The sequence below is a fragment of the Salarias fasciatus genome, chromosome 12 (genome assembly GCF_902148845.1).
Source record: "Salarias fasciatus chromosome 12, fSalaFa1.1, whole genome shotgun sequence".
Taxonomy (NCBI): Eukaryota; Metazoa; Chordata; class Actinopteri; order Blenniiformes; family Blenniidae; genus Salarias; species Salarias fasciatus.
In genome coordinates this window covers 9,826,424-9,851,853 of record NC_043756.1, presented here as the reverse complement: position 1 = coordinate 9,851,853, position 25,430 = coordinate 9,826,424, and the positions used below count along the sequence as shown (strand labels likewise).

Here is a 25,430-nt window from a genome sequence, read left to right as displayed (position 1 = left end):
CACACTCCATGTTGACATGTGCACACACACTCACATCCCTAAACACGTGCTTCCTGAGTCTGAGCGCTACTTCAAACTGTCGGCATGGAAAGAACACAACATCCACAACTCGAAAATGTAGAAGCTCTGGAGGAAAAGGAACCAACGAATCAAAAGGATACGCCTTCAGAGTTCGATTAAATGCCCCCCTCTAATAAAGTTAATAATTACTTGGGCCTAGGATGATCAATTAGCTGGTCTATAAAACACATGCTGAAGAACTTCACAAAACATTATGTTCATCTGTCATTATGTGTAATGAATGAAATGACAAATGAGAGGCAACATCTGCCTAACTGCTGCAGTAAGTGTAGGTGAGTGTGTGTGTGTGTGTGCTTGCCAGTGATATATGAACAAACACACACATCGTCCTCACAAATACTCTCTAATGCTCCTGTTGTCCTTCTGTTCCCGGCCCTCCCTGCCTGATAAATGCAGGTTCCCCTCCTCTACTCCAATAGTTCTCATTTATCTTTCTCTCTCTCTCTCTTTCTCTGCGTCTTCTGAATATTTCATTCTTTTCATTTAAGCTTTTATACATTCAACGCTCATTTTCCTCCACCTTCTCTCACACACTTGATCCGTTCCGCTTCACTGTCCTCAATCGGCTTTTCTTTCTTCTCCTCCACAAATTCTTCCTCCTTTCTACCTGTCTCCCTCCAACCATGAATCACTTTGTTCGGCGGAGGCCCGGCAGAAGGAGCGAATGCCATTTCAACATAAAACTCAACATTTGGACTCACTTTCTCGATTGGATACAGTCCACGACGAAATGAGGCTTTGAGTCATTTTTTTTATTAACGGCCGTATTTAAAAACAAACAAACAAGTCTTTTCTTAAGATAAAACCATGTTTCTCCATGGTGGCAAAAAGAATCACCCACACTCCTACCAGCACTAAATCCGCCCCACATAAACATCAAAGCAGTGTCTGCGATAATTAAACATGCATTACAGCATTACTTGTTATAATAACGTGGCGTGGCGGCGGGGAAAGAATGGAGGTGATTACAGTGAGATTTTCCTGCTCAGGCACACTGCTGGAGAGCTGAATTATCAGAGACTGCACAGCTTGAGTGAATTTATACTGAGGATAATGATCAGTCTGGAGTCGGCTGCAATCTACACAGTGGCTGTTTAATATAATGTAGCTACACCAATAAACCAATCATTAAATAAACACTTTCACTGACGGAAAGCCAATTACGGTACTCCTGGCGGAGAAAGAAAGACGACAAAATTACAGCGACGGTGTAAACATGGATCGGCGTTAGCTGTCACACGTCTGAGAGGCACAAGAGGAGCATTCAATTTTAAAGGTCAAGGGTTTGTTTATGAAAGTTGATGAGGTTTTTTATTCCGTCGTAAGTGCCTGTTTTCAGGAGGGGAATGAAATACTTTCAACTCGGGATGTTTTTAAAGAAGACAGAAACACGTAAGCAGTAGTATAATCATAAACAGGTCTTTTTTATTTTAATTTAGCAGATGTGTTTACTCATATTTTCCAACTGTGGTGTCAAACCTGCGGGATACAGCCTGCAAGAATTTTCAATCTGGCTCACTGCATGAGTGGAAAAAAAAAAAAACATTCAATGTAGTTTTTGAATAAAAGCACTTAATGTTCCTACTTTATCCACTGGTTCACATCATTTCACTAACAGTAGACCTTATAATGTAACCTCTGAATTTACATTGTGAAGAACTCGGAGGGAACAGCAGATGACAGCAAAGAGCAAAGACAGATCAGTGAAGCTTGTTATAGAAAGTGCAATACTTCCTGAAGCATCCCTGCACGGTTTGTGGATGTGTGCAGGAGAGAGCTGGACATGGACACACGATCTTGGGAGTCGGACTACAACCTCAAACACAGGTCCAATCCAGGAAAGAGAAGCCAATGAGGTCAACAACCACGTACATTTGTGACCTTTGCAGGCGTTACCATCACTCTCACACATTTACTGGTTGCATCGGCTTCACCTGACGGGTAGACGATGCTTAACTGGTTAGTGGAAAAGAAAGAGACAGCAGACTGCGCCAAAAATACATACTGTACACAACTCTGCAAGGAAGCATGTCAGTGGAATATAAGGAACATGTTATTCCTCCGAGATGCAGCCTGCAGATAGATGCCTGTTATGAAGCGACCACATGAGCCTGAGGAGTTAAATAAAGGAACCAGTATCTTTGTTAATAATGAATACTGAATACTGATACTGGGTTTTTTTTTTCCCTCATAAACCGAAATCAAGCTGCATTTATCAACGCAGGCATCCATCTTCTACGCCTGTTTTGTGCAGAGTATGAGGCAGGTAAATCCACAGCCAGCATTTAAGTTCACTCTGGACAGGTTGTCAGTCCATAACAGGGCTGACACAAAGAAAATAACGAGCACACCTCCAGCCAATTCAGAGTCACCAGTTAATCTAACAAGCATGTCTTGTTAGAGGTGTGTATGAGGAAGCCTGGCTCAAGCCCAGGAACCAACCCAGGTGTTCTAGCTGTGAGGAGACGGCTCTAACAGAGCGTCACCAGCCCACCAGCAATTGCTCTACTCGAGAATATGTTATTTATCAACAATCTATACACGTAGAGTGAAAGAGAGCTTCTATTTGGTTGCGCCCTTTTTCTCACTATATCAAGTCACTGCTTCTTGCACTGTAGTTGTTATTCTGAACCTCAGCCCATTTTGATGCATTTTTATACAACTACAAACATTTTTTCTTGTGTTCGAATGACCAATCAAGTAGGACCAAAGATCACTGTGAAAGGGAGCCACTGAAATATACACTTCATCATAAACAGCAGAAAAAAAAATGGGGTGAACGGTAAAAAAAAAAAAAAAAAAAAAAAAAAAACAGCTCTACATCGAGGCATCTCCATGCTTCATGCAACATCGAACCACCTTTCAGTGCATGAACACATTCACGTATAGACAGTGAAGGAGCTGTCAGCAGGGTCCAGTTCTGTGCTGTAGGTCTTAGAGTGACCTGCTGGGAGGAAGTCCTGTATTTATAGCAGCTAAATTAACAGGCTTCTTCTTGTGGGGATCTCAGAATAGCCAGCGAACAGCCTAGATCTTACTCTAATCCTCGCGTCTGAAGAGCAGCACACAAAAACACTCACATCCTGAACATATGGGACGAAAAACAACCAGGGATGACACATGGAGCATGACTGAAACGATAACGCCGTTTTCTTGTTCTGACCTTTCACAAATATTTAGAGTCGCTGATAAATACAAGAAGACACACGCACACACACACACACACACACACTCAGCGTGTGTTCAGAGTGGCAGGTGTTAGACCAGTGGGCAGCGCCAGAGTGGCTGAGGGACTTTGATGGCGGCCGAGCGGACAGCAGCCAGATCAAGGGTGGCGGAAGGGTGGATGGGCGACGAAACGGAGATATGGAGGGGATGAAAGGGCCGTCAGAGCAAACCATGAAGGAAGGGAGGGAAGGAGATGGGAGGCAGAGAGAGGAGAATTCAGAAGATATGGGCTGACAGGGTGAAAGAAAGGTCTGGGTGAAGCAAACACGGGGAGAGGAAGCATCAGAGGGAAAAGAAAGGAGGACATGAGGGACAAAAGAAAAGAGTGAAATGTCACAAAAGATAAATATATGATGAGGATGAGGGGAGAAGGAAAGAAGGAGTCGGGGTCAGGTCGGCGAGCAAGAGGGAGGAAGATCGAGCGGTTGATGTTAAAAACAGAAAAACATAGGTGGCTAACAAAAAACAGAGAGAGACAGAAAAGAGGGAGCAGGCTTTATAAGCAAATTTGCTGTCAAACAAACTAATGAAGTGTAAAGCTCAGTGAATGAACAGGCGTGGAAATAATTGGGAGAGAGACTGTCATTTTCTGAGAGCGAGACACAAGAAAAACCGAGGATGCATGAAGACAGGAGTCTCCCTCCACAACCTGACAGCTTCACTAATGGCTAACGACAGGAAACTTCTTTATTACAAGATGGGAATTTACTTTGAAAGAAACTCATGATTCAATCTCAAGCAAACCTCAAACGACGAGCGGCGCGTAAACAAGGCCAAAAGGTCCACGTGAACAGCGGCGTGCAGAGTTCAACAGCAATGCCATTATGTTGTTCACATGTTCAAAGTGTTTTTGAGCATCAAAGTTTAACAGGCCAACATTTGACAGTAAAGAAAAGGTCTGCTGTGATTTGGCTGCTGTGTTTTTACAGGAGTCACTGGAACAAAGTGATTTGTTATCCATGTTTTGGTCCACACCATAGCCAATGCCATGTAAAAATATAAAAAAAAGAAAAAAGAAGCAACAATTAAATATGCATCAGTGGCATCTTTGAGGTTTACCCCACCTGAATTAGTTCTGGAAGCTAGTTTGAAAACACTTGATGAAGCCATCTGTCTTCAGCACTGCCTCATTCATTTCAGGTGGAGCTGATTCCAGCTCAAGAAGGGGCAAAGGCCAAGTGCATCCTGCACAGGTTGTTTTTTTCCAACTTATTCAATGAAGAAGGAGAAAAAATACAATAAATTTGTCCTCTGAAGTTCAGTAAAGTCCGATGGAAAAATATTTACACAGTAGTTAAGAGTCTGTCTACATTACAGGCCAAGCGTACAAGGAGCCCAGACACTCAAAATTGGCAATGGGTTTAATGTATTCAGAATTTATTATAAATTAAGTGATTTAGAATGATATTCATGAGCGTCGTGTTTACATGGGAAAAACGAAGGAAAAAATCCACGCTGGGGTCCGTGAAGCATTCTGATTGGACAGGGGGTGGCTGTGACGTACTGACGTCCCCCGGAACTAAACAGCGTTTTCCTCTTCTTTCTTTCTCGATCAACTTTGACGCTACAGCTTTGAAATTGTCCGCATTGTTAAGCGCCCGTCGATCCGCTAGTTTCAATATGTCCAATTCTTCTAAAACAGCTGTTAAATAAAAAAATAAATTCATGCAGATCACAATAAAAACCATGTAGGATGATTTAAGGGAGGAAGGAAGGGAGGAAGGAGAAAGAAAATGTGTGCAAGTTTCAGATTTGAAAAACCACAACAATTCGTTCTGTGTATAACGATATACTAAAGCGTCCCTTTGCCACACAGTCTTTCTAATATCAATATATCCCTTAAAGCAGGTACTCTGAAGCCTCAGCGGAAGCCAGATGGTCACTTCTCCGTCACCCCTCTGTCCGTCTCACTCCTGATCCTCACTGTGTCTCTGTGTTTGTGATCACAGACACACACATACAAACACACACACACACCCCTACACAAACACACACACTGTTTGGGGATTTGACACCGTTGCAGATGGTGGGTAATGGTTTGTTTACGATGTGTTGTTCTGCATGAGAAGGCTTTCCTGTTCAGACCACTGACCCCTGACCTCTGACCTCCATACCGGAGCAGGCCAGACGGCTGACGCGTAGAGCTCGAGGGGGGGGTTTAACACACAAATCACCAGTGCAAACATTGAAACATACAGTAATATAACCTGAGAATGAAAGTAACACAGTGCACAAGGAAATCAGTTTTCTGAGAAAATTACTTAAATTCATATATATATATATATATATATATATATATATATATATATATATATATATATATATATATATTGCAAATAAAAATGAAACAATGACTCAACTACGTATATGCACAGTCATTGTACAGGCCGGACAGGACCCTGTGGCGTCCATTGAGAATGGCCCAGCCCTACATGGTATTGTTAGCATTAGCACACAAAAGGCACGATACAGTTGATCAAATCAAAGAGTCAATTGCTATTGTTGTTGAGTTCCCAATTTTTTTCCCCAGGTCCAATGATGGAAAGCACAACTGGAGACATTAGTGGATTTATTGTTCTTTCTTTACAAGGGTCAGAGGTCACCAAGAGGATTAACCATACTGAGATTCAACCTGCATCCTCCAGTTAAAAGCTGTTGTCTCTAACCTACACAATGCTGCCATCTCTCTTTTCGGCTGAACAAACTGAATGGACAGGAAGAGTGAATGAGGCTGGCGGGAAAGAGAGAAATAACATGACTGAAACGCACCAAGAGAAACGGGTTGAAATGCTCACAGCAGGCACAATCTGACGATCTTCACGGCCACAGACCGGCAGACCAACACAGATGTGCTCCGTCTCTTTCGCTTATAGACACAAACCCAACGTGGATTTGAGAATTCCTGACCACTCCCATACGTTGGGACTTCACTGACCAAACTCCTGGCTTTCAATTAGCCGGCCACAACTATGTGCCTCGCCTTCCTCTCCACCCTCTTCCGCTACGTTCCCTCCTGCTTACCCTCTTCCTCTCCCACGCCCAGGGCATGGCGGGATTTAATGGGGCAGCAAAGTTTAGAGAAGAGGAGGAAATCAGCGGCCAAGTACCTGAGCGAAGGTTAAAATAAAGCAAATACGAAAAGTGAGAAGGTGATCGAGAAGTAATGAGAAAGAGGAACAGACAGATGAGGTGACTGGATTACTGGGATGCGGGAATCAAATCTGTCGTCAGTAACACTTTGAAAGTCATAGCCATACTTGTGCACAGACAATTATGCAAAGACGTGCAACGATTTGCAGAATATAAAGCCTGGAGTCATATTAGCAGAAAACAGACAACAATCACAAATCAAGTCCAAACCATTCGAAACAAAGATCTCTTTCATCCAACAATGCCTCCACAGTGTTTCAGACTCCAGCTGCTGCCGGGGTTCCATGGCACAACACAGAAGGGAACGGGTTCGGCCTTTTATGACAGTGACGTTGGCTGAAAAGCCGTTAAAGCTTGTTCACCGCCAGCGTTAACACACACGCTCCCGGGGAGCGCCAAAGTACCCTCGTCTAGGTGCCAACGTGCTGATGTCAACCTCAAAGTGTTAAAGAATCTCTACAATGGAGTAGTTTTTTTGCAGTCTGAACACTGTGACCCGTCCCTCCTCCCAACAGCCTCTGCATTCAGTTATTCCCAGACAGTAGGGACTGTTTCAGCTCTGGTTGCATGGAAAACTGTGTGCACTTCTGTGTGAGAGCTTGTCTGCATGTGCTGGTGTGTGAGACTGTCCAAGTGACTTTGCAGCCAGCTGTTCCCCCCACAAAGGCGGAGTGTTTTACTGCAGCTGGGCCCCAGAACGCAGGGGGCGGAGTCAGAGTGCAAAGTGATAAGGAGCGAAATAATAAGCATGCCTCTGTATCTTAAATCATGTTTTACATGCATGCGAGAGGAAGATTATGTCTGGATACTCAAACTATTGCATGCAAGTCAATCCAAGTGGTTCACGTGTGCACTCCGTACTTTGTTTTTTTGGCGGCCGACCCCTCGGGAGAGCATCGGTGGAGTGAATTTCAAGCTATAAAACAAATTTGTTTAGTGCTACGAGAGAGCACTGGGAGCTTAGAGTCTGCCAAGCAGTGATCACTCCAGCAATTTATAGCCACACTAACGCTTGATTGCTCTTACGGCTGTGCACACTCAGCCCAGGTCTCCATTATCATAGAGTAGCATACTGGGAGCTGGGAGTAAAAGCCAGCAGGCCAGCCAGACTTTCGTATCATTTGTAGGCAATGTACAGGCAATGATAACAACAAAAGGTGTGTGTGTGTGTGTGTGTCTCTGTTCCTACTGTATGACCGTGTGTGGTCTTTCAATATATAAACGAACAGGCCTGCAGAGAGCAGATTTATGAAACTCTGCACAGTTTCCACAGCAGACTCATAAATAACTGTGGGTTGAAAAAAAAAATGCATACATTCAACCAGCAGGACAGTTTGTTATGAAAAACAACAGTAATAACAGCGGTACCTCCTCCTGCTTCTCTTCTATTTCACCTTTAAGGGGACAAGAGGGAGCAAAGTGCTTTGCATTCAAGAGGCAAAGTGTGGCTGTGTTTCTGCAAACATTACATAGTGAATCCTCTTGGAATTTTAGGGCTGAACCTGAAGGAAGAACAACAAAACATTGTATAGTATTCAGAGCTCCAAGCAGACTGGAAAAGGACGAAAAAAAAGCTGTGTGACTCTATTCCTGCAGTCAAAAATTGTAAGTAATGTAGTAATGATTATATTCCCGGGAGGTTCTGGCAGACCTCAGTCTGTTCTGTGTTTGTAGAATCAATCCACAAGGAGAATCTACAAGTTTGAGGTATCAAACAGCGAGGAAGGACAAGAGCCTCTGATGAGAGTGACTGGCAGGCTGGACTGTCTGGGGGCCGCACGAGAACACTAATGAATTAAGAGAGGTGCGCACACAGCACTGTCGCCTCATCAGTACATTTTACTGGCACAACAAATGTTGTGCAATGCAGGTTGGAACAGAGCCACAAGTTGATACTGTATTATTAACTGATCAGCCAGCTTTTCATCTGAGTGAGAATCTCACACAAAAAAAAGAAAAGGGCTTAGGGGAAAAAAAAGTGCACAAAGCAACTCTTTCTAAGCTCCTGATCAAAGACCGCAGTGATCTCCCTCAATGAGAACACCATGCAAGTGCATCCCTAAGTGGCCAGATGGAGCAAATGGGATTTAATCACATTAAAAGAAACGCATGAGGCAAAAAAAAAAAAAAAAAAAAAAGAATTGATGTGACATTTAATCCGCACAGTGCAGGAATTCTTTCACATCCTGTTTCAGCCTGTTCTTTCTCTCACACATCATGTTAAGGCTTGGAGAAAGGTGTTAGTCTGTGAACGGAAGTTGGCTGTGTCACTTATCGCCTGTGCAGCGCTGTGCGAAGTAAAAAAAAAAAAACAGAAACACTGTTCAGTCCGCTTTCCCCCTTGGTGAACCTGCGTGTGCGCGTGTGTGTGTGCGCGTGTGTGCGTGTGTGCGTGTGTATGTGTGTGACATGATGACTGACAGCTCTCAGTATAATGTGTTACCTCACACTCCTGTTGACTGTCAGGAAGGCAAAAGGAGAAGGGGGACACAAACAGACGCCCTGAATTCACTGGATCCAGGACCCTGGGTGGGCAGCTGACATGCTTTCAATGTTAATTATGTCTTAGTGTTCTTTCTGTGGCTGCGAGGCTGTTTTCTAGGTGCTATGGCCCCTTCAAAGACTCCTCAGATGAGCTTGTTAGGGTGAGTGATGCCTCTATAATGTGCATGGATGTCAATGTGTACATGGGAGGCTGTGTCTTTAAGTCAGCGCTGCAATTTTCAGATTACACTGGAAAGGCTCCAGACTACAGAAATACATGATAGAGCTCTGTGTGGGATTGTTGTTTTAAATCCTACTTCAGACTGATTCAGGTGGATTTTTAGCAATTATTGTCTGCTCCTATCAAGCGTTTGAACATTGCTGCACACAAGTCAAAAATATGTTGGAATGTCCTAACGCTGGAGTATCTTGCTTGGTGCATCTATAGTTGCACGATATCAGGTGGACACTATATGATTTGAAATAAAGACAAACACTTGCAATTCGCATAATGATAATGTGATTATGATAAGTTTACTACATATTTTGCTGTTAGGTACAACTCAAAAATCTTGAACATCATTAACATCGTTTAAAATGTTCAGTACACGTTACATGCAATGGTACACAATTCCGTACTCGAGGCCCAGTGGACGGCAAAACAAGTATTTAGTCTCAGGCTCAGTGATGTGGTGTTATATGGTTTTCTCGGGTACTCAGGTTTCCTCACAGTTCAAAAACAATCATTTCAGTTTAACTGGTTGCTCTAAATTGCCCATCGGTGTGATTGTGAGTCTGTAAGATTGTCTTTTCTCTCTGCTTGTGCAGTGATGGAGTAAAAAATATCTCCAGGCTGCACCAATCCATCCATTTTCTGTCCTGTTAAGTGTCACGTGGTGCTGGAGCTGAAGCAGGGCAAAACCGTGGACAGGGTGCCAGTCCATCACAGGATGAACACAGACGGATAAACACACCTTATTTCACACTTATACATAGTTAAAAGTCACCAACTCAGCCAGTGCATTATAATGAGTCCAGCTCTCTGTTTTCTTTATCAATAACAACTGAAAATTGTTGCCATCTGTGCAGCTTGATTTCCTTTGATTTGGACTTCATCTTACTTGCCGGTGATAGTCTGGGACTAACAGGCTATTATTTTTCTGTCTCTGTATTGGACGCCATTGTCATGCTGCCCTCTATTGGATGAGAGATTGATGTTTTGCTTCAATTCAGCAGCGTTACGCGAGCGACATGAAGCACAGAACTAATTCATTTTTAGTATGCCATTGCCTTTAGTGTCTGTAATTCCCAAGCTGCAAAAACAAACACTGAACAAAAACAGAACCAGCCAAAATCAAGACAATCAAATTTAATAGCACACATCTAAATTAGTCTTCCTTTCACTACGAAACCTTTGGAACCAGCAATGAGATGGAAGCAGGCGGCGGCCGTAACATGGATGAGAGAGATGTCATAAAACGGAAAGTGTTTGCTGTAGACGGGGGACAAATGGCAGAAGAGGGACAAAAGGAGAGTGGAGGGGTTGAGAGGTCACGGTGCCGCGGATTCCCGAAAGAGAGAGAGGAAACCCTGCTGGGTCCCTTAACGTGAAGCTTCTTTTCATCCTCAGAGGGGGCGAGGGGTGACAAGTCACCTCAAAACCAAAAGCCAATCATAACGCCCGTCGGGCAACATGCTGTAAGACATGTGTAAAGCTCTCATTAGTTGACTTTTGGAAATAAACGTGTCCCCCTCACCCCACCCTTACAGCACGGCACACAGAGTATTCGTCTCACTAATCTCGGGATTTTCGTCTGTCCTCTGAATCAGGATGAGGAAATCTGGGCTAATTAGCTCAGCCGGCCTAACTGGCATTAAAGCCCTCCAAATACTGCTCCCCGTTGTCTTTTACCCTTACTCTTTTTACTACACCACAGACCCACATGGAGGCATGCGGATAAGTCCAAAGCATGTGGGGCTAAGGTCGCATTAATGCGGATGGATCTGAAAATAAACTCCTCTTAGCCTGCTGTGAATCAAAACGTCGATACATGGGGAAAAACTGAGCCTTCGTAAACTCCAAACATGTGATTCTCATTGAATAAAACCTTTACTGACACTAAACCTAAGCTTCTCTGATCACCACGTAATTCGGTTTCATTTCACCACTAGAGTTCAAATAAACATCCACGTAGTCTCAAAAGCTTGACTTTATGGACTTTCTCTTTGGCCTATTTCAGGTCAAAGGTTCTCAGGAAGCTGTCTTTTGTCATCCTCTATTATTCATCACCGTTGCCTTATATAGACTTAAAGGCCCGCGTGCATTCATAACCACATGCACTGCCCCGCGTGTGACTGGCAGGAGCGGAAGTGATGCTTTTGTTTATCTCAAGGGTTTAAGGGACAGGACAATAAAGACAACAACAGGGGAGCATATACACTGGCGCATATATATGTGTGTGTGTGTGTGTGTGTGTGTCCTTCAGCCACAATCGACCAGCAAGAGCTCAGGGATGAATAATGGTCATTATCATATTCATGAGGCTGCAGGATTTCTGAGCCGAGTTAAAGCAAAACCAGATATCAGTGAGCTGTCTGTCAGCCCTTTTGCCCCGCAGGATAAAATGACCACTAAAGGACAGACGAGGCGGGGGTGGCGGCTGTGCCTGCGTGTGCACACGTACGAGTGGCGGAATTGGGTGTGACTCTTGCCGTTATGCAGATGAAATATCTTATTTTGAAATTATAACATCACTAAAGTGGGAAATTATACAATCTGCACTGCTTTATGCTCACACAGTCCTGTGGTTGGTTCAGCCGGGTTCAGACTTCCATTAGTCTTCAACTGAACCTCACCAGAGTGGTTTGTGAGCGTACCGTGACCAGCTTTCTGTTTGGTGTGCAAACGGCAGCGGCCACACTTCCATAAAAGGACTGCAATCACTCAACGACCGCATCAGGGTCTGTTTCAATCGCACCAACTGTGACAAGCGTGAACACACCCAAAGACTTTACAGTGCATGAGTCGTTTTCACACAGTCCTGCAACCCCCCTCCCCCTCATTTACTGTGGGCTGAGTATGAATGTCTTTAACTGACGAGGAGAGCAGAGTCAGCCGACCCATCTATCTTCCAGAATCTCTAGCTGGTTGGACCCTGCAAAAACCCAACAACTCCACATGAGCAATTCAGATTACAATCTGAACTGCCCATTAATGTGAAAAGCCTGACTTTCTCTGTGAAAGTCTCAAATGCCACAAAACAGCTGGATCCCAAATGAAAGATGTCGCATTCCTTCATTCCAAAGAGCAACATTAAAGCTTTATGATATCACGAACCAACAGCACGCCACAAAAGCCAAGACCTGCGAAATAATCCCATCACACCAGAGTAAAAGTAGTATTTCTTTCACCGCCGTGATTAATGACACTCGTATTAATGCCACGGGGAACATGTGTAAAATGAGACCCACTCATACAGTCGCCTGGTCTGTCACTCGGCTTCCACATTTTTGCCTCTTCACAGCACTTACAGTCGGCTCTAATTACCAATGATCTATATGAACCGTGGAGTCGGTGTGTGTCGTGCATACGCGCACGTGTGCGCACACAAATCCGTGCCAGTTTAGTGACAGACAGTTAGAAAAATGATTTGGGTTGGTGGGAAGGCGGATAAGGGTAGCTGTGATTGAAAAGCTAAAATGTAAAAGATTTATTATAATTACTCTCAGCAGGCATGCACATGCCTGTGTGTGCGTGCGCGTGTGCGTGCGTCTTATCTTTGCCCTTCAGAACATCTCTAACAGATTGGTTGTGATGCCGTTCATATTTAGACACACAATACACTGTAAGAATTTGAAACACTCATTTACTCGACCGTTTATCAACGCGGAGACGCCTCAACGTAACTTTCAATGACGTTCAGCAGAACAATGGCGAGCGTCTATCTGCTGACTTGTAAATGTGCGGCAGAAGGACACGAGCAGAGCTGCCTGGTATGGTTTTATAATAATGCGAAGCCCATTTGTTTAACTCTCCTGTGAGGATATTAGTGCTAATCTGCCCAGAACAGATACACCCTTCAAACAGCACCCAGCTGGACATTTCACAACGGTTAAATACAGATTTTATATGAAACTGGATAAACTGACCAGTGGCAGCTTCTACAAAAATATATTTGCCTGTAGAAATAATGTAGGGAAGCAGCAGGGATGGCAGTTGCTCTAAAAACTGATCCTTATTCACAGAAGCAGCAGAAAGGGCATCCAGCATTAAAAAAAATTAACCAACTCTGTGATGCAGTTTATCGCTGTAAACCCAGTAAAAGCCCCTGCAAAAAAGTGAGCACAGACTACTCGTGTTGATCCATGTTAACATTTTAAAAAAGCTTTTAGGAGTGTGATTAGAGAGACATTAACTGAAATGTCAGGTGACTTGCCGATTCTCAAATGTCAGTGAGGCAACTTGATAAATGCGATTACAGTCTGTGAAAAGGAAATTTACCAGTCACACAAAAGCTTGACTATAAGCTGTACCAAACTAAAAATATCCCAACTGGACCAGATCGGTCATGTTTTTTTTTAGTCTGGTCCAAATGAAGAGCAGTGGAGGTCTAACGGTCACCCGCGGCTCAGTGTGGTTGTATTTATAGTCCTTCTATATCAGACAGTGGACTGTACACAAATACATGCACCTAAATGAAGGTAGGATAGTTAGCGCCAGCCGAAGATTCAAAAGTCACGTCAATATGTGAGCATGGTGCCCTTTTCAGTGTTTTTTTTTTTTTTTTTTTTTTTTTTTACACAAAGGCTGCACACATGCAATCTCGCATTCAAACACACACACCAGGTATCAGACAGGCAGTATAAATGGCTGACAGCTCAGCATCTGCTTCCTCAGACAGACATGATAGATGGACGTGGATCGGCTCCGACTGCGCTCCGATGCCAGCAGCGCCGCATTAGCTGCTTGTCTGATGATCTGTCTGCGGGCCCGCGCTCCTTCCTCCATGACCATCAATCCCTTGGAAATCTTCCTCTCTCTGCACCGTCGGGTCGTCACCTGGCTCTAATTGTCTGTCTCCCTGTTTATCTACCTGCCTGTTTGTTTTTCTGCTCCTGTCCCGATCTGCATAAAGCCAATCCATCTCTCTGCTGCATGCGCCAACATAAATACTCTCCCATATGAATATTACAACACATGGATCTGCTCTGCGTCAGGCCTATATGTCCTTTTCTTCCCGCTGCTGCCTCTTGCCGGCTTCCCTTTTCCTGGAAGGAGCTCATGTATAAGAATGAGCCATAAAGCGCTCTGCCACAGCGCTCGTCTTTAGCAGCAGAAATAAAAATAGAACACAACATTACTTAGCGAACTCTGGCATGGCATGTCAGGCCAGTTTCTGAACTTGCTTTGTTTGAATGTGGGTTTGAATCAAGAAGCCGCAGTGCCGGAGTGGGAGGACACTGTGAGACAGGAAGAAATCCCAGGAGATAGCTGGAGTTGTATGAATAAGCTTGAGTTAAATGATCTATAATTGGGTGGGCAGCAAGGCAATATTGTAGCAGAGGAGGGTCTAAGTGGCTCATTTTTCATAGTATTTCTTAGACAACTGGATCAAGGAGAGGGGTGCACACACACACACATGCACACACTCCCCCTCCACTGCTGCCATGCTGTGCAGAACACAGAGTAATGGTTTTGCAGTTCCTCCTGTGTTTCTCGGACTGAGGAAGTCCAAACTATCTCCCTCTCAGCAGCCACCGCCTGCTCTGGACATTATGAGCAGAGAAAACAGCAGAATGACCTCCGCTGCAGGCACATGGCAGCGCAGGGACCGGGCAGCGAAGCAGCAAGAGGAGAAAAAAACAAAAAAAATCAGACATGTGACTGCAGAGGTGAATGAAAGCTGGGAAGAGGAGAGATAAGAGGAAGAAGGACAGATAGACAACTGCAAGTGGGAGAGACACTGGAGATGCCCATCATGACAGATAGGTAGAGAAAGGCAGAGACAGAGAACTCGGTGGACGGACAAAGACCTGACTGCAGAGAGCTGCTCTGCAGTAAGTGGTTATTGATTGTAAGACCGGGGCCGAAGGATTCCACGGCTGCTGAGCTGACACAGGATGCTGACTTTTTGCCTTCTTGTGTAATTGCATAGACAAAGACGAGCGCGATCAAGAAGCCATGAAAACTGCGGCACGGCGGACCTGAAACATGAATGCATTTGCTGGTACTGATGAGGTGAAATCAGCGCCGGGAACACCAGGCGAGGAGAATGCCTTGTGCTGGCAGTGAGGAGGAGCTCCGGCACGTCAATGACCTTTTCGGTAATAATGATTAGGGAAGGCTGTGGCTGTAACTGTAGTATAGGGACAAGATGGGTGTGCGCCACATGCTTTGAGTTTTCCATGCACACACACACACACACACACACACACACACACACAAGCTGCTCTCCAGAACTGTAAAATATCACCATGCTGATGCAGATGACCTTTGAAATCAGCGTGAATCCAAAAATCCACACTCCCTCATGCAGTCTTACACACTGACACACACACACACAAAGAATCAGACTTTTCATTAAAGGCAACCATGCCGGAGGTGAATCCAGTTATTTGGTTGATCTGTATGTGGAGAGAGTTTCGGCGGTGGAAGCAAAGTTGATTACAGGAATCAGTGGGAGCCACTAGTCCCCTGGACCAACTAAAGAAAGCAGAATGATAGACTGTCACACACACTCAGGCTCTCAGGCCCCTGTTCTTAAAGCCACAGCACACCCAGGGAAAAAGAAATGTTGCTGTTATTCAAAGTGAAGTTTGTGTCCAAGTGTAAAAAGCAGGGGAACCGCGTCCTGGAACAGAAATACATGCGGACTGGCAGACATCTGCCTCAAAATCATGTTACTGTAATGTTTACACGAAAAACAAACATTACAGCGCTACACGTTCTCACTCACGGAGGTATTTTCTATGGCTGTGTTTAATTTAAAGCGTGGCTATTTTTATGCCGTCTCTCTGAGACGTTTAGGAAAGATCTATTCACAAGTGGAGGGAAAGGGTGATGACTGGGAGCTTGAAGTCATTACTGCAGTAGTTGTCACGTTGTTCCCACTCTCCGAGGCCGGCTGGTATGTTGCAGCGCTGCTCGACAATTCCAGATGAGACTACAAGCTACTTATGAATGTAGGTCCACGACCAGCGGCGCTATTTAAGCTGACAAAACAAACTAAATAATTGGATCCTATTAGTATGGGCTGTCTCATTGTGACCACAGCAAACACAATTACTGTGACAACACATGTTCTTACACCGGCTCTCTGCCAGTCAGACACAAACAGCACTAATGCCACATGTTCCAATCAAACTTTCCTAATGGTCTGTGATTATTAGTATTGATTAGGAGCTTTTTGTTTACCAATCTTTAGGTACACATGTTCACAATCGTGTTTAAACACAAATGAAAGCATTCACTCCCCTTAGTTCATCTGCTGGGCTGCTTTCCTATTTTAAAAGCAACCATTTCCCAACTGAAACAACAGCAGCGTGTTTTACAAAATGCATAAAAGTTGAATTTGTAGGTTCTGAACAGCCTGTGGGGATCATTCATCAAAACGTCTTATTGATTCCAGATAAGGTTCAGTCAGCCGGGCCTGCTGAGCTGGGAATAAACAGCACCGTTTTTAAAATGTAATTTCTCCAGCAGTAAACAGCATGCAATCAAAGCAGACATGCTTGGATGAGCTGAGCTCAAGCTGCTGCTGTGTGGCTCCTTGCAGGATCATAAGCAGCCTCCTGCCTGATGTGAAGAATTAACCCAAAGCGTGTGTATTTTTTTTTTCTTTTTTCTACAAATGACATTTTCATTTATCCTTCCTCCTTATCTCTCCGGGTTTGAGGTCAAACCACAATCCCTTACCCTTTGATTCTTGGAGTTGTTCATCCTCTTTCAAGAGGAGCAGTCCGCTTCCCAAACTCTCCAGAACTGGCAGCGCGGCCGCTTTTACGCAACAGCGCGGTGTCCGCTCCACGTCCCGCACGCGACGCAGAGAGAAGACCTGAACTCAGTTTGTTCCCTCCTTCAAGGCACGAAAAATCCACTGACAATCCGAAGACAGCAGGCGTCCACTGAAGTCTGAAGTTTCAAGGATCCGGGGATCACAAACCGCACTGTTTTCTTTTTCCCCCCCTCGGGAGCAACAGCGGTCATGTGTTCGAGCCCCTCTTCACGGTTGTCACCGTCGTCATTGTTGCCGCCGTGGTCGGTGTCCGAGCAGCTCCGAGGCTTCAGTCCGGACTCACGCACACCGTCAGTAGCGCACAAGGAGGGGGGGGGAGGACAGAAGACGGACCGGCTGACGGACCAACCGGGAGCCGCTGTGAGAGGAGGCGGGCGGGCGTGCGCCTGTGCGCGCTCCGCGTCTAATCTGTGCGCAACTGGGAGAGGAGTGAAGTGTCATGCCAGGCTCTCACTGCGGTGCCCGGGGGACCGCCGAGGGTCCTATATTTCCCACAAGCACAACAAATCACATCATGTTTGCTCAAGGTTACCCTGGACAGTGAAATACAGCTGGGGGGACGCAGGCGCGTGTTTCACCGTTTCCTCTGCCACAGAACCAGTAAAGTTCTCCAAAATAACAGCAAATAATCTAAAGGCTGTTCGAGGGAAACTGACATAAGGAGGATTTGGCAGCACTGACTCTGGCCTCGGTTTGAAGTGGGCTGCAAGCGTGTCAGTAAAAATCTCCTGCGGTTGCCGTGTGCCCGCCTGCCTACACCGCCCTCAATGGAAAAAGACGCTTTTTTACAGTTATGACTCAACTTTTTTCTTTTTTCCAAAAAGCTGATTTGTACTGATACAGCACAACAGTACAAGTAAAACATGTCCTTACTGCAGTGATCTAAATATACACCTAAAATACCCTGTATATGCTTTTTTTTCCTTCCATTTACACCAGGGGTTTCACACCTAAGGCTTGCAGCCCAAAACCAGACCGCCAGAGGGTTCAATGTGGCCCACACTTTAGTGTAAACATTACAAACTTCAAATCATTCATTAGAAGGTTTCCACGATACTGAATACGTCTGTTGGAGAACACAGATTTTTGACGCTTCCAATCAAAATATTCTCTTTAATGAGTTTCTCGTCATTTTACGAGCAGCCCTCTCAGAATAAAATCAGTCCATTTATGGCACCTGAGCTAAAACTAGCTAAAACTAAATAAACCGGGAGTCACAAATTCACTTTATTAATATTTTAAATAGAGCAGGCCTCAAGGTCATCTCAGGATCCTCTGGAGAGACTAAACCTCTTGTTTGGTCGGGGAACTGCTTGAAATCCCCATGAAGGAAGCAATCAGAGTAAAACCTTATTTCGGCTGACCTGTGCATCACACAACACAGCGTCCTAGTTCGGAGGCCCACACACAGAAAGAACATGCAAACTCCAACCCAACGTGTAAAACAGGCTTCAAACTGTGACACGAGCGCATGCTATCCACTACACCACCATGACCAGCACAGCTGAAATGCATCGTCCAGAACGGGCTGGTAATTTATTATGATAATTAGCTGGCACTGGTACCTTCTTCATCGAAAACGCAGTGTTTTAAGGACAAAGACGTTACGGTGTGCACAAATAACCTTGCCAGCAGCCTGAAAATTTATGATGGTAATTCCACTGATTGGACAGCTTATCATTCCAGGGAAAGTGAAAGTCTTCACCAGTCCAACTCTGCGTTTTCTCTTTGTGTGCATGTCTGTGCTTATTGCCCGACCTATACGGGCTCGCTGGGAAGTTGCTGTGCAGCGGAGCGCGTCGCCTTGTCGACCGGTGATGTATGAGAGTGATTTGTGGGCAGAAGGAAACGGAAAACACACACGAGCGCGGCTAGAATTAGGTGTGGGAATGAAACCGAGGTTAGGGTCCATCAGCGGCTCCATGAAATCCCCACTGAAGAAATAATAATGCAGTGGCTCAGCTCATATTTTGGAAATACAAGGAGGACATTACATAAACGTCCCTCGGCAGGGTATAAACACAAGACATCCACCATTGTTCCCATTTTTTGTTTTTCCAGCCTGCTAAATGTCAGCCGAGCAAACTGGAGAACATCTCAAAATGTGACACAGAGTAGTCACAACACTTGTTTTGTTGTTGTGTTGCTTGTGGGTGAGTTGAAGCGGCATGAGAAACACAGTCCAGAGATGCAGCAGATGACGTGTAGGAGGATCGGCACGGAGGAGGAGAAAGTCTGTCTGTGGGCAGCCTTGGCTAATGGCAGCAGAGTCCATGTCAGTGTAATAATACATCTGTGTATCTGGCTGGGGGAATGAAGCTCGTTGCCTCGAGCGGGACATTCCATATTGGAGCAGAGGGCACGCCCACGCAAACCAAAAGCGTCAAAACTCCAACAAATCAATCAGCATCTCAAATCGTCCCTCTTAAACATGTCTTTCGCTCTGTCAAGTGGATGCCCGCACCAAAATGCACGACGGGCCTCGATAACTTGGGACTTAGAGCTGTAAATATCCCACGGTTAATCAGATTAAGGTTTCATCAGCCACTCGCTGTGCCAGGGAATCGGCCACACAAGTGCTGTGGGGGCAACGTCTCACTCACAGTTCACAGGGAACACGCAACAGCGTCAACAGCAAGACGAGCAGAGTTAGCGCCGTATTAAACTAAAGCGTGGAGTCAAGTGGATCCTTTTCCCAGCATCATTTTTTAATGGGACTTTTTTCCCCAAAGAAATTGTGATAAAAACAAAGAATTCTAGTTAAATGCTTGTTTTTATAACTTCTACAACTTTATTGACCATTTACATCTTATATTGGGTATATAAATTATTTCATGTGTATAATTATTTTTTCTTGGAAAATTATCCCCTCAAATTATTCATACATTACCATTTTATACCATCTCCCCATTCACTGCTGCAATATCTGCAACTTCCCTGTAGTGAGACTCATAAAGGAACAGCAAATCTACACTTAGACAGACAAAAATGGTTAAATTAGAATTCTATATTAAGCTTTTAATGATATACAAAGATGATGATAGATCTTGCCAGCTGTGAGAAACATTTATATAGTTCTGCATTTAACCAAAAATGACAGTATGGTCCAATATCAAGCATGTGCAACCTGAAAGATGGCTGGACTGAAAACCTGAGATTTTTTTTTTCATTCTTTTTTTTTCAAAAAGGAAGAATCTGACATAAATCATCCACAATTTAAATCAATACAACCAAATCTGAGGTACCTTGCGTGTGCGGATGTTATGTAACTCGATGGGAGCAGCTGAATGACTGATAGGATCATTCCCACTGTCATCACAAAGCGTTTCACAGGATGAGAGGACATTCCTCCAGCGGACGAACCTCCTCTGTGATTCAAGCACTTCCTATTGACTCTCTCTCAACAGCCCTTTCCCCTAAACAACCGCTTCTCTTATTCTCTTGCTGCTACTGTACATCCTCAAGATCCTTTCCTTCCTTCCTCATACCAGCCATTTATAACCACGCAGCCAATAATAGAACATTTTTCCACATCATTTCTGTTGTAATCTGTTCTTGAGATTGAATGAGAATGAAATCTTAATTGTGATCGTGGCCGAGAGGAGAAGCTGAGCAGTAAATGAGCATACCAAAGTCACACTTTTGTTTGGTTTGTGCAGATTGAAATCTCGGGCCTTTGTTGACAGCAGTTGTTGAGGGACGGGCCCGTGTTTCCCATCCACATATTTTACACAGCCTTCTGTTTGAATTGAAATCTCAGGGCAATTTCCTACAAGCTGACCCAAAGAAAGCACACATCTGAATTAGCTTTGCTTTCTTTTTCTCGGAGCGCCAGAAGTAAGATTGATAATAAAAACGTGGGGACAAATATTTCAAGACGAGGCTGTTTTTATTGACTAATCTTATTAAAAACACAGAGCATTTAGCTGAATATCTGAGTCAATTCCAAAGACATTTTCTCCAATCATTTCTCCTGTACTGTGAAACTTCCATACAGTTCATAATGTTTAAACGGAAAACGTAAAAAATGCTGCTTTAATTATATCAGGAATGTTAAAAGATTAGAAGTTTTTTGTTTATTATTTTCAAATTGATAACAGCAACCCTTGAATCTTTGTGACTGCATGAGAGGATAGGACGTGAGCATTTAAAAGCCTACCAGCCCCCTGTTGGCCAAGAGGCAACATGGCAGCTTGATCATGCACTCTCACTTTTCTCCTTTCCTAACTCTAACTTCTTACCCCCATGGTCACATTTTGTGCTGTAGCTTCATCGAGAGCAAGGACCGAGAGGCATGCAGAGTCTTGCTCTCCTCCCAGTGCCATTTAACCTGCGGTGCTGTCAGAGGACATGTGCACAGCTGTTTTCTAACCTCAAACATGCAGCCAGTGGCTCCAACGTGACACCGCACTGACATAATCACCTTAACGCCTGTTAAAACACATACGGAGGGTATTGACCCACCTACCGGGCTGCGTGCCAACTAGACCACGGAAAAAATATCCTTTGAGTGCAGACTTGGCTATCTGCTGCCAATAATTTTTGACACTGCGAGACAATTTTTCAACATGTGAAATATAATAAGCAGTGGTGATAAGGTGTGAGTGACTCCTTATGAAAATGATCATAGAGTATATAATGTCAAGATGAGGGGTGTGGTGGGCAACTGAGCCAAGATCTTAACCTTAAACAGCTCAGGTTGTGTCAAGAAGGACATCTAACACAAGTTTTGTGCCAAATCATACACACAGGTAACATGATACACCCCGGCGAGACCAGAGGAGATCAGACGAAATGCAAAACGTGTTGTGTCAGGACCAGGATTCACTGCGATATTCACTGTGTCTCTCACAGCAACAGCTGCGCTCGCCAACTGCGAGGGGACGTGAGCAATGCATGTGCTATACTGGCTGCCTGAAATAGTGCCTCCACACGCTCATACGTCTGCTTACATAACACCCCAGAGCCAATCTGTGTCCAGTGACACACTGACCAATCGTGTTTCAGAGCCGCTCGGAGTAGCAGGAGTTAACAGGCCACTTCAGTTCACTTGGTTTAGTAAACCAGCTCATGTCACGTTCATCCTGCTTTCAAAGGATATTGTATGCAACTCTCCTGCACACACACACACATACACACACACCCTTTCCTAATGTGACCCTGAGCTTTTGACCCTCGGTACCAAACATGACATCATGCAGCCGGAGAGTTTGTTCCACTGATCTCATCACGCTGAGACACAGAGGCAGTTTCTTCTCCCTCGCTGGGATGCGGGGAACACACAGCTCAGCCATGCCAATCAACACCTCGCACCGCAACAACGGGCCCCTTTCAGTGTCGCGCCGGTTCTCAGATCTACCTCGGTCTTAAGCCTCACAGCTTCCGCTGACCCGCCCCCAACGCGTGGAATTCCCCCCGGACCGTTCACATTCAGGTTTTCCTTCACGGCAGCTCAATCCATCCTCTCAAGGTCACACATTCAGCAACAGCATCAAAACAAGCCATATATTAAAAAAAAAAAAAAAAAAAACAGGCTCGTCATTTTGCTTCTTGTACCTTTGAAACATCATCAGCAGCAAAGTGGTCTATTGAGAATTTACATGAAGCTGCCGAGCCGCTCAGACGCTGCGACGATTAGATGTGGAGACAGAGACAATAACGTCATTAGATCATATAAAGAGAGCTGAGAGAGGTCCCTCGTGTCCCTGATAAAAGCAGAATCAACCCTCTGATGGTCGGACCAAAGCCCTGCAAACGCTGACAGAGCTGTTCCACCTGCCAAACACACACTGGCTCATACACACGGACACACACACATTCAGTGGCCATACATTTTTGCAGTGAGCAATGAATCAATCATATCATTTTGAACTATTACATAAACACACATGCTGGCTCAAAATAAACAATATTTGAGGCAGGTATGAAATGCCAGAAATACTGACGAATTGTTGTTTAGTATTACTGTCACACCTAAAGTGTACCGTAATCACAATTAAAGACACTGGAGTAAATAAAATACTGTACAGAGTGGTCTATTGAAAACATGAAGCTTTAGATAATTGTTCACATGTCAAAAGCAGGTATTTGCTTAAAGTTACCACTTTAAAGGTAATTAAAGGTTAATAGGTGACCCTGAATTGCCGCTAGGTGTGAATGTGAGCATGAGTGATTCCTCTAGATTAAACCGTGTAAACTGCTATTAAATTTAGGTAAAATCTTTTAATGGTTGATGATGCTTGATTACAGCAATGTGTTTGTGAACTTCCACCTCAAAAACACCTTGCATGTCAGTCACCATCATAAATATGAAAATGTGTGTGAATGGGAAAGTGTGCTAAATAGTGAAAGTGGTTCTTTAAGTGAAGTCCATCCTGCTTTCATCCACTGAGTTCACATTGATGCTGCTGCTTGATTTCTTTACTGCAGGAGCTTCTTAAAGTGTCCGTTTGTTTGGTTAAACAGCTCTGGCTATATATTCTTCACCTCCGTGAACCTCCACCTACTCCTTACACCTGGGTAATCTTATTGCAGAGAAGAAAATGTTAAATAGATAGAGAGATCAAAGTTCAGAAGAGACTGGCAAACACGCACAAAAAGACTGCATTTATTTCATGCATGGCAAAAACTCCCACATAAACAATTTCAAAGATATGCTGCGCTCACTGCATGACCCACATACTTGCGCATGACGATGATGATGATCATCATACAAACAAGCACAAACTGTACCCATATGGAGAAACAAAAAAAGAAAGAACTAATGAAGCGCATTACCAAATGCTGGTTTTGACACGATGTGGGTTCGCACAGCCATCTGATATCCAGCCTGCACCACCAGCTGCAGCTTCGCTACATGTTCAGATGTTTTTAATTACATGCTTTACAAAAGAACACATCATTTAGAATATCTCCACTTCAAAACAGAAACTTATGAGCTTGTAAACACAATAAGTCAAACATAACTTCAAATCCAATCTGCTGATTTGAATAATGCCCGCAGTCTCTGTTCAAAGAGCTTAAGTGGATCCAATTTTCTCTGCCACCACAAAAAAAAAAAAAGCCCGAAGCTACCAAAGTGTCTTTGTGCACATTCGGGAGAAAACAGAAAAAAAAAAACTGCAGGGGAAGGATTAAAGAGAGGTGATGTTGAAGGGTGAGATAAAGCCGTGTGGAAATGAGGGCCAAAAGCTGAGACTGAGGCAGAGACACGGGGGGACGGCAGGGTGAAATTATCAAACGGCTCCAGATAGAGATAGCACCGAGAGGGAGGAGAGTGAAGGGAAGGTGCACAGAGGCAGGTCCACGTTCCAGTAACAACACCTTTCGCTGGGTGTTCTCTCCTCCTCGCTCGCCTGGCTGCTGTTTTTCAAAGGAAGCTGGCTCAGGCTGCAGCATCTCACCGGTTCCTGCTCACACAGAGCTCCCATTCAGACCTGCGCCGCTGCTCCTGACCGCCGAATGGGCGACGGCCGGCGTGAGGATGGAGGTACGGCACCGCAGCAACATCCAGGAGGGGTGTGAGCGGCGTTACCAAAATAACTCACATTCTTTCATTTAAGCTGAAGTATAAATATTTGTGAAAAAAGACTGTGGTAGAAGTAAAAGCATAGTACTGTTCAGAATCTGCATTTCAGTACAAATTATGAAATATACTCAAATATAAATGTAAACATGAAGATTACAATTTAGAGATGCATTTGAGCCTGATGAGTGGCTGTAAATAGGTGTGTATGTGTGTCATATAGATGTGTAGATGGAGATAACCTGGCAGGATCTCATCTCAAACACTACTTAATTCTGATATGAAACATGACTTGTTATCATTCAAATAGAGTTTATCCTCCTTCGGAATGGATAACTGGCACCGCTTCAATCATTTCACTGCTACTTTTAATCATCCCCAGGTTGAAACAAGTATCAAGCCAAGTTGTAGGAATGCGAAGAATATAAAGGACAGAGCAAATATAAGATATAAAAAGTTGTCAGGGAAATAAATCAAGTACAAACACCAGGAAAATCGACTCAAGTACTGTAAACATGTACAAATACTTTGCTACTTGGATATGAGGAATGTGGAGGTGCAGGGGTGAGAAGTGGAGCCAGCTGATTTGGGCTGTGGTCAGTGGAAATGTGGCTGGCTGGGCGCGCGTGGGTTAGAAGTGCTGGACGTATTTGTGATGTGATACAAAGGCCCCTTTCTCCTCCAGCTCACACATATGCACCATACAGCGCCAGGAGAACTGGAAACTACTGCAGCGATCCGTGTTGTAGATGCCCAAGAAACACTAATGATCCACCGCAAACACACAGCAAACACGTATAAGCACATACATAAATGAAAAAGAAATAAATGAGTCTATTTTTTGCTCATTTAAAGCTGTGGAACTACTGTAAAAAAGTGTCCTTCAAAGCCTTTTCATCTAATTCAAAACAAATGAAAAGCTCATTAAAAAGCCTCATATTCACACC

The 25,430-nt window shown here is 44.3% G+C and overlaps 1 protein-coding gene across 4 annotated transcripts in view; it reads right to left on the bottom strand.

Moving 5' to 3' along the window:
- The window catches only part of rtkna (rhotekin a), a 59,837-nt gene that overhangs the window by 11,195 nt on the left and 23,212 nt on the right, over positions 1-25,430 (bottom strand). The window contains exon 1 of one of the 4 annotated variants that reach the window (XM_030104389.1): positions 16,859-17,377. The exons of the other annotated variants lie outside the window; for them this stretch is intronic. Within the exon in view, the coding sequence (XP_029960249.1) occupies positions 16,859-16,882 (24 nt within the window). The 5' untranslated portion in view covers positions 16,883-17,377. Of the gene's footprint in view, positions 1-16,858; positions 17,378-25,430 lie in introns of those variants that run through there. 4 annotated transcript variants of the gene reach the window in all.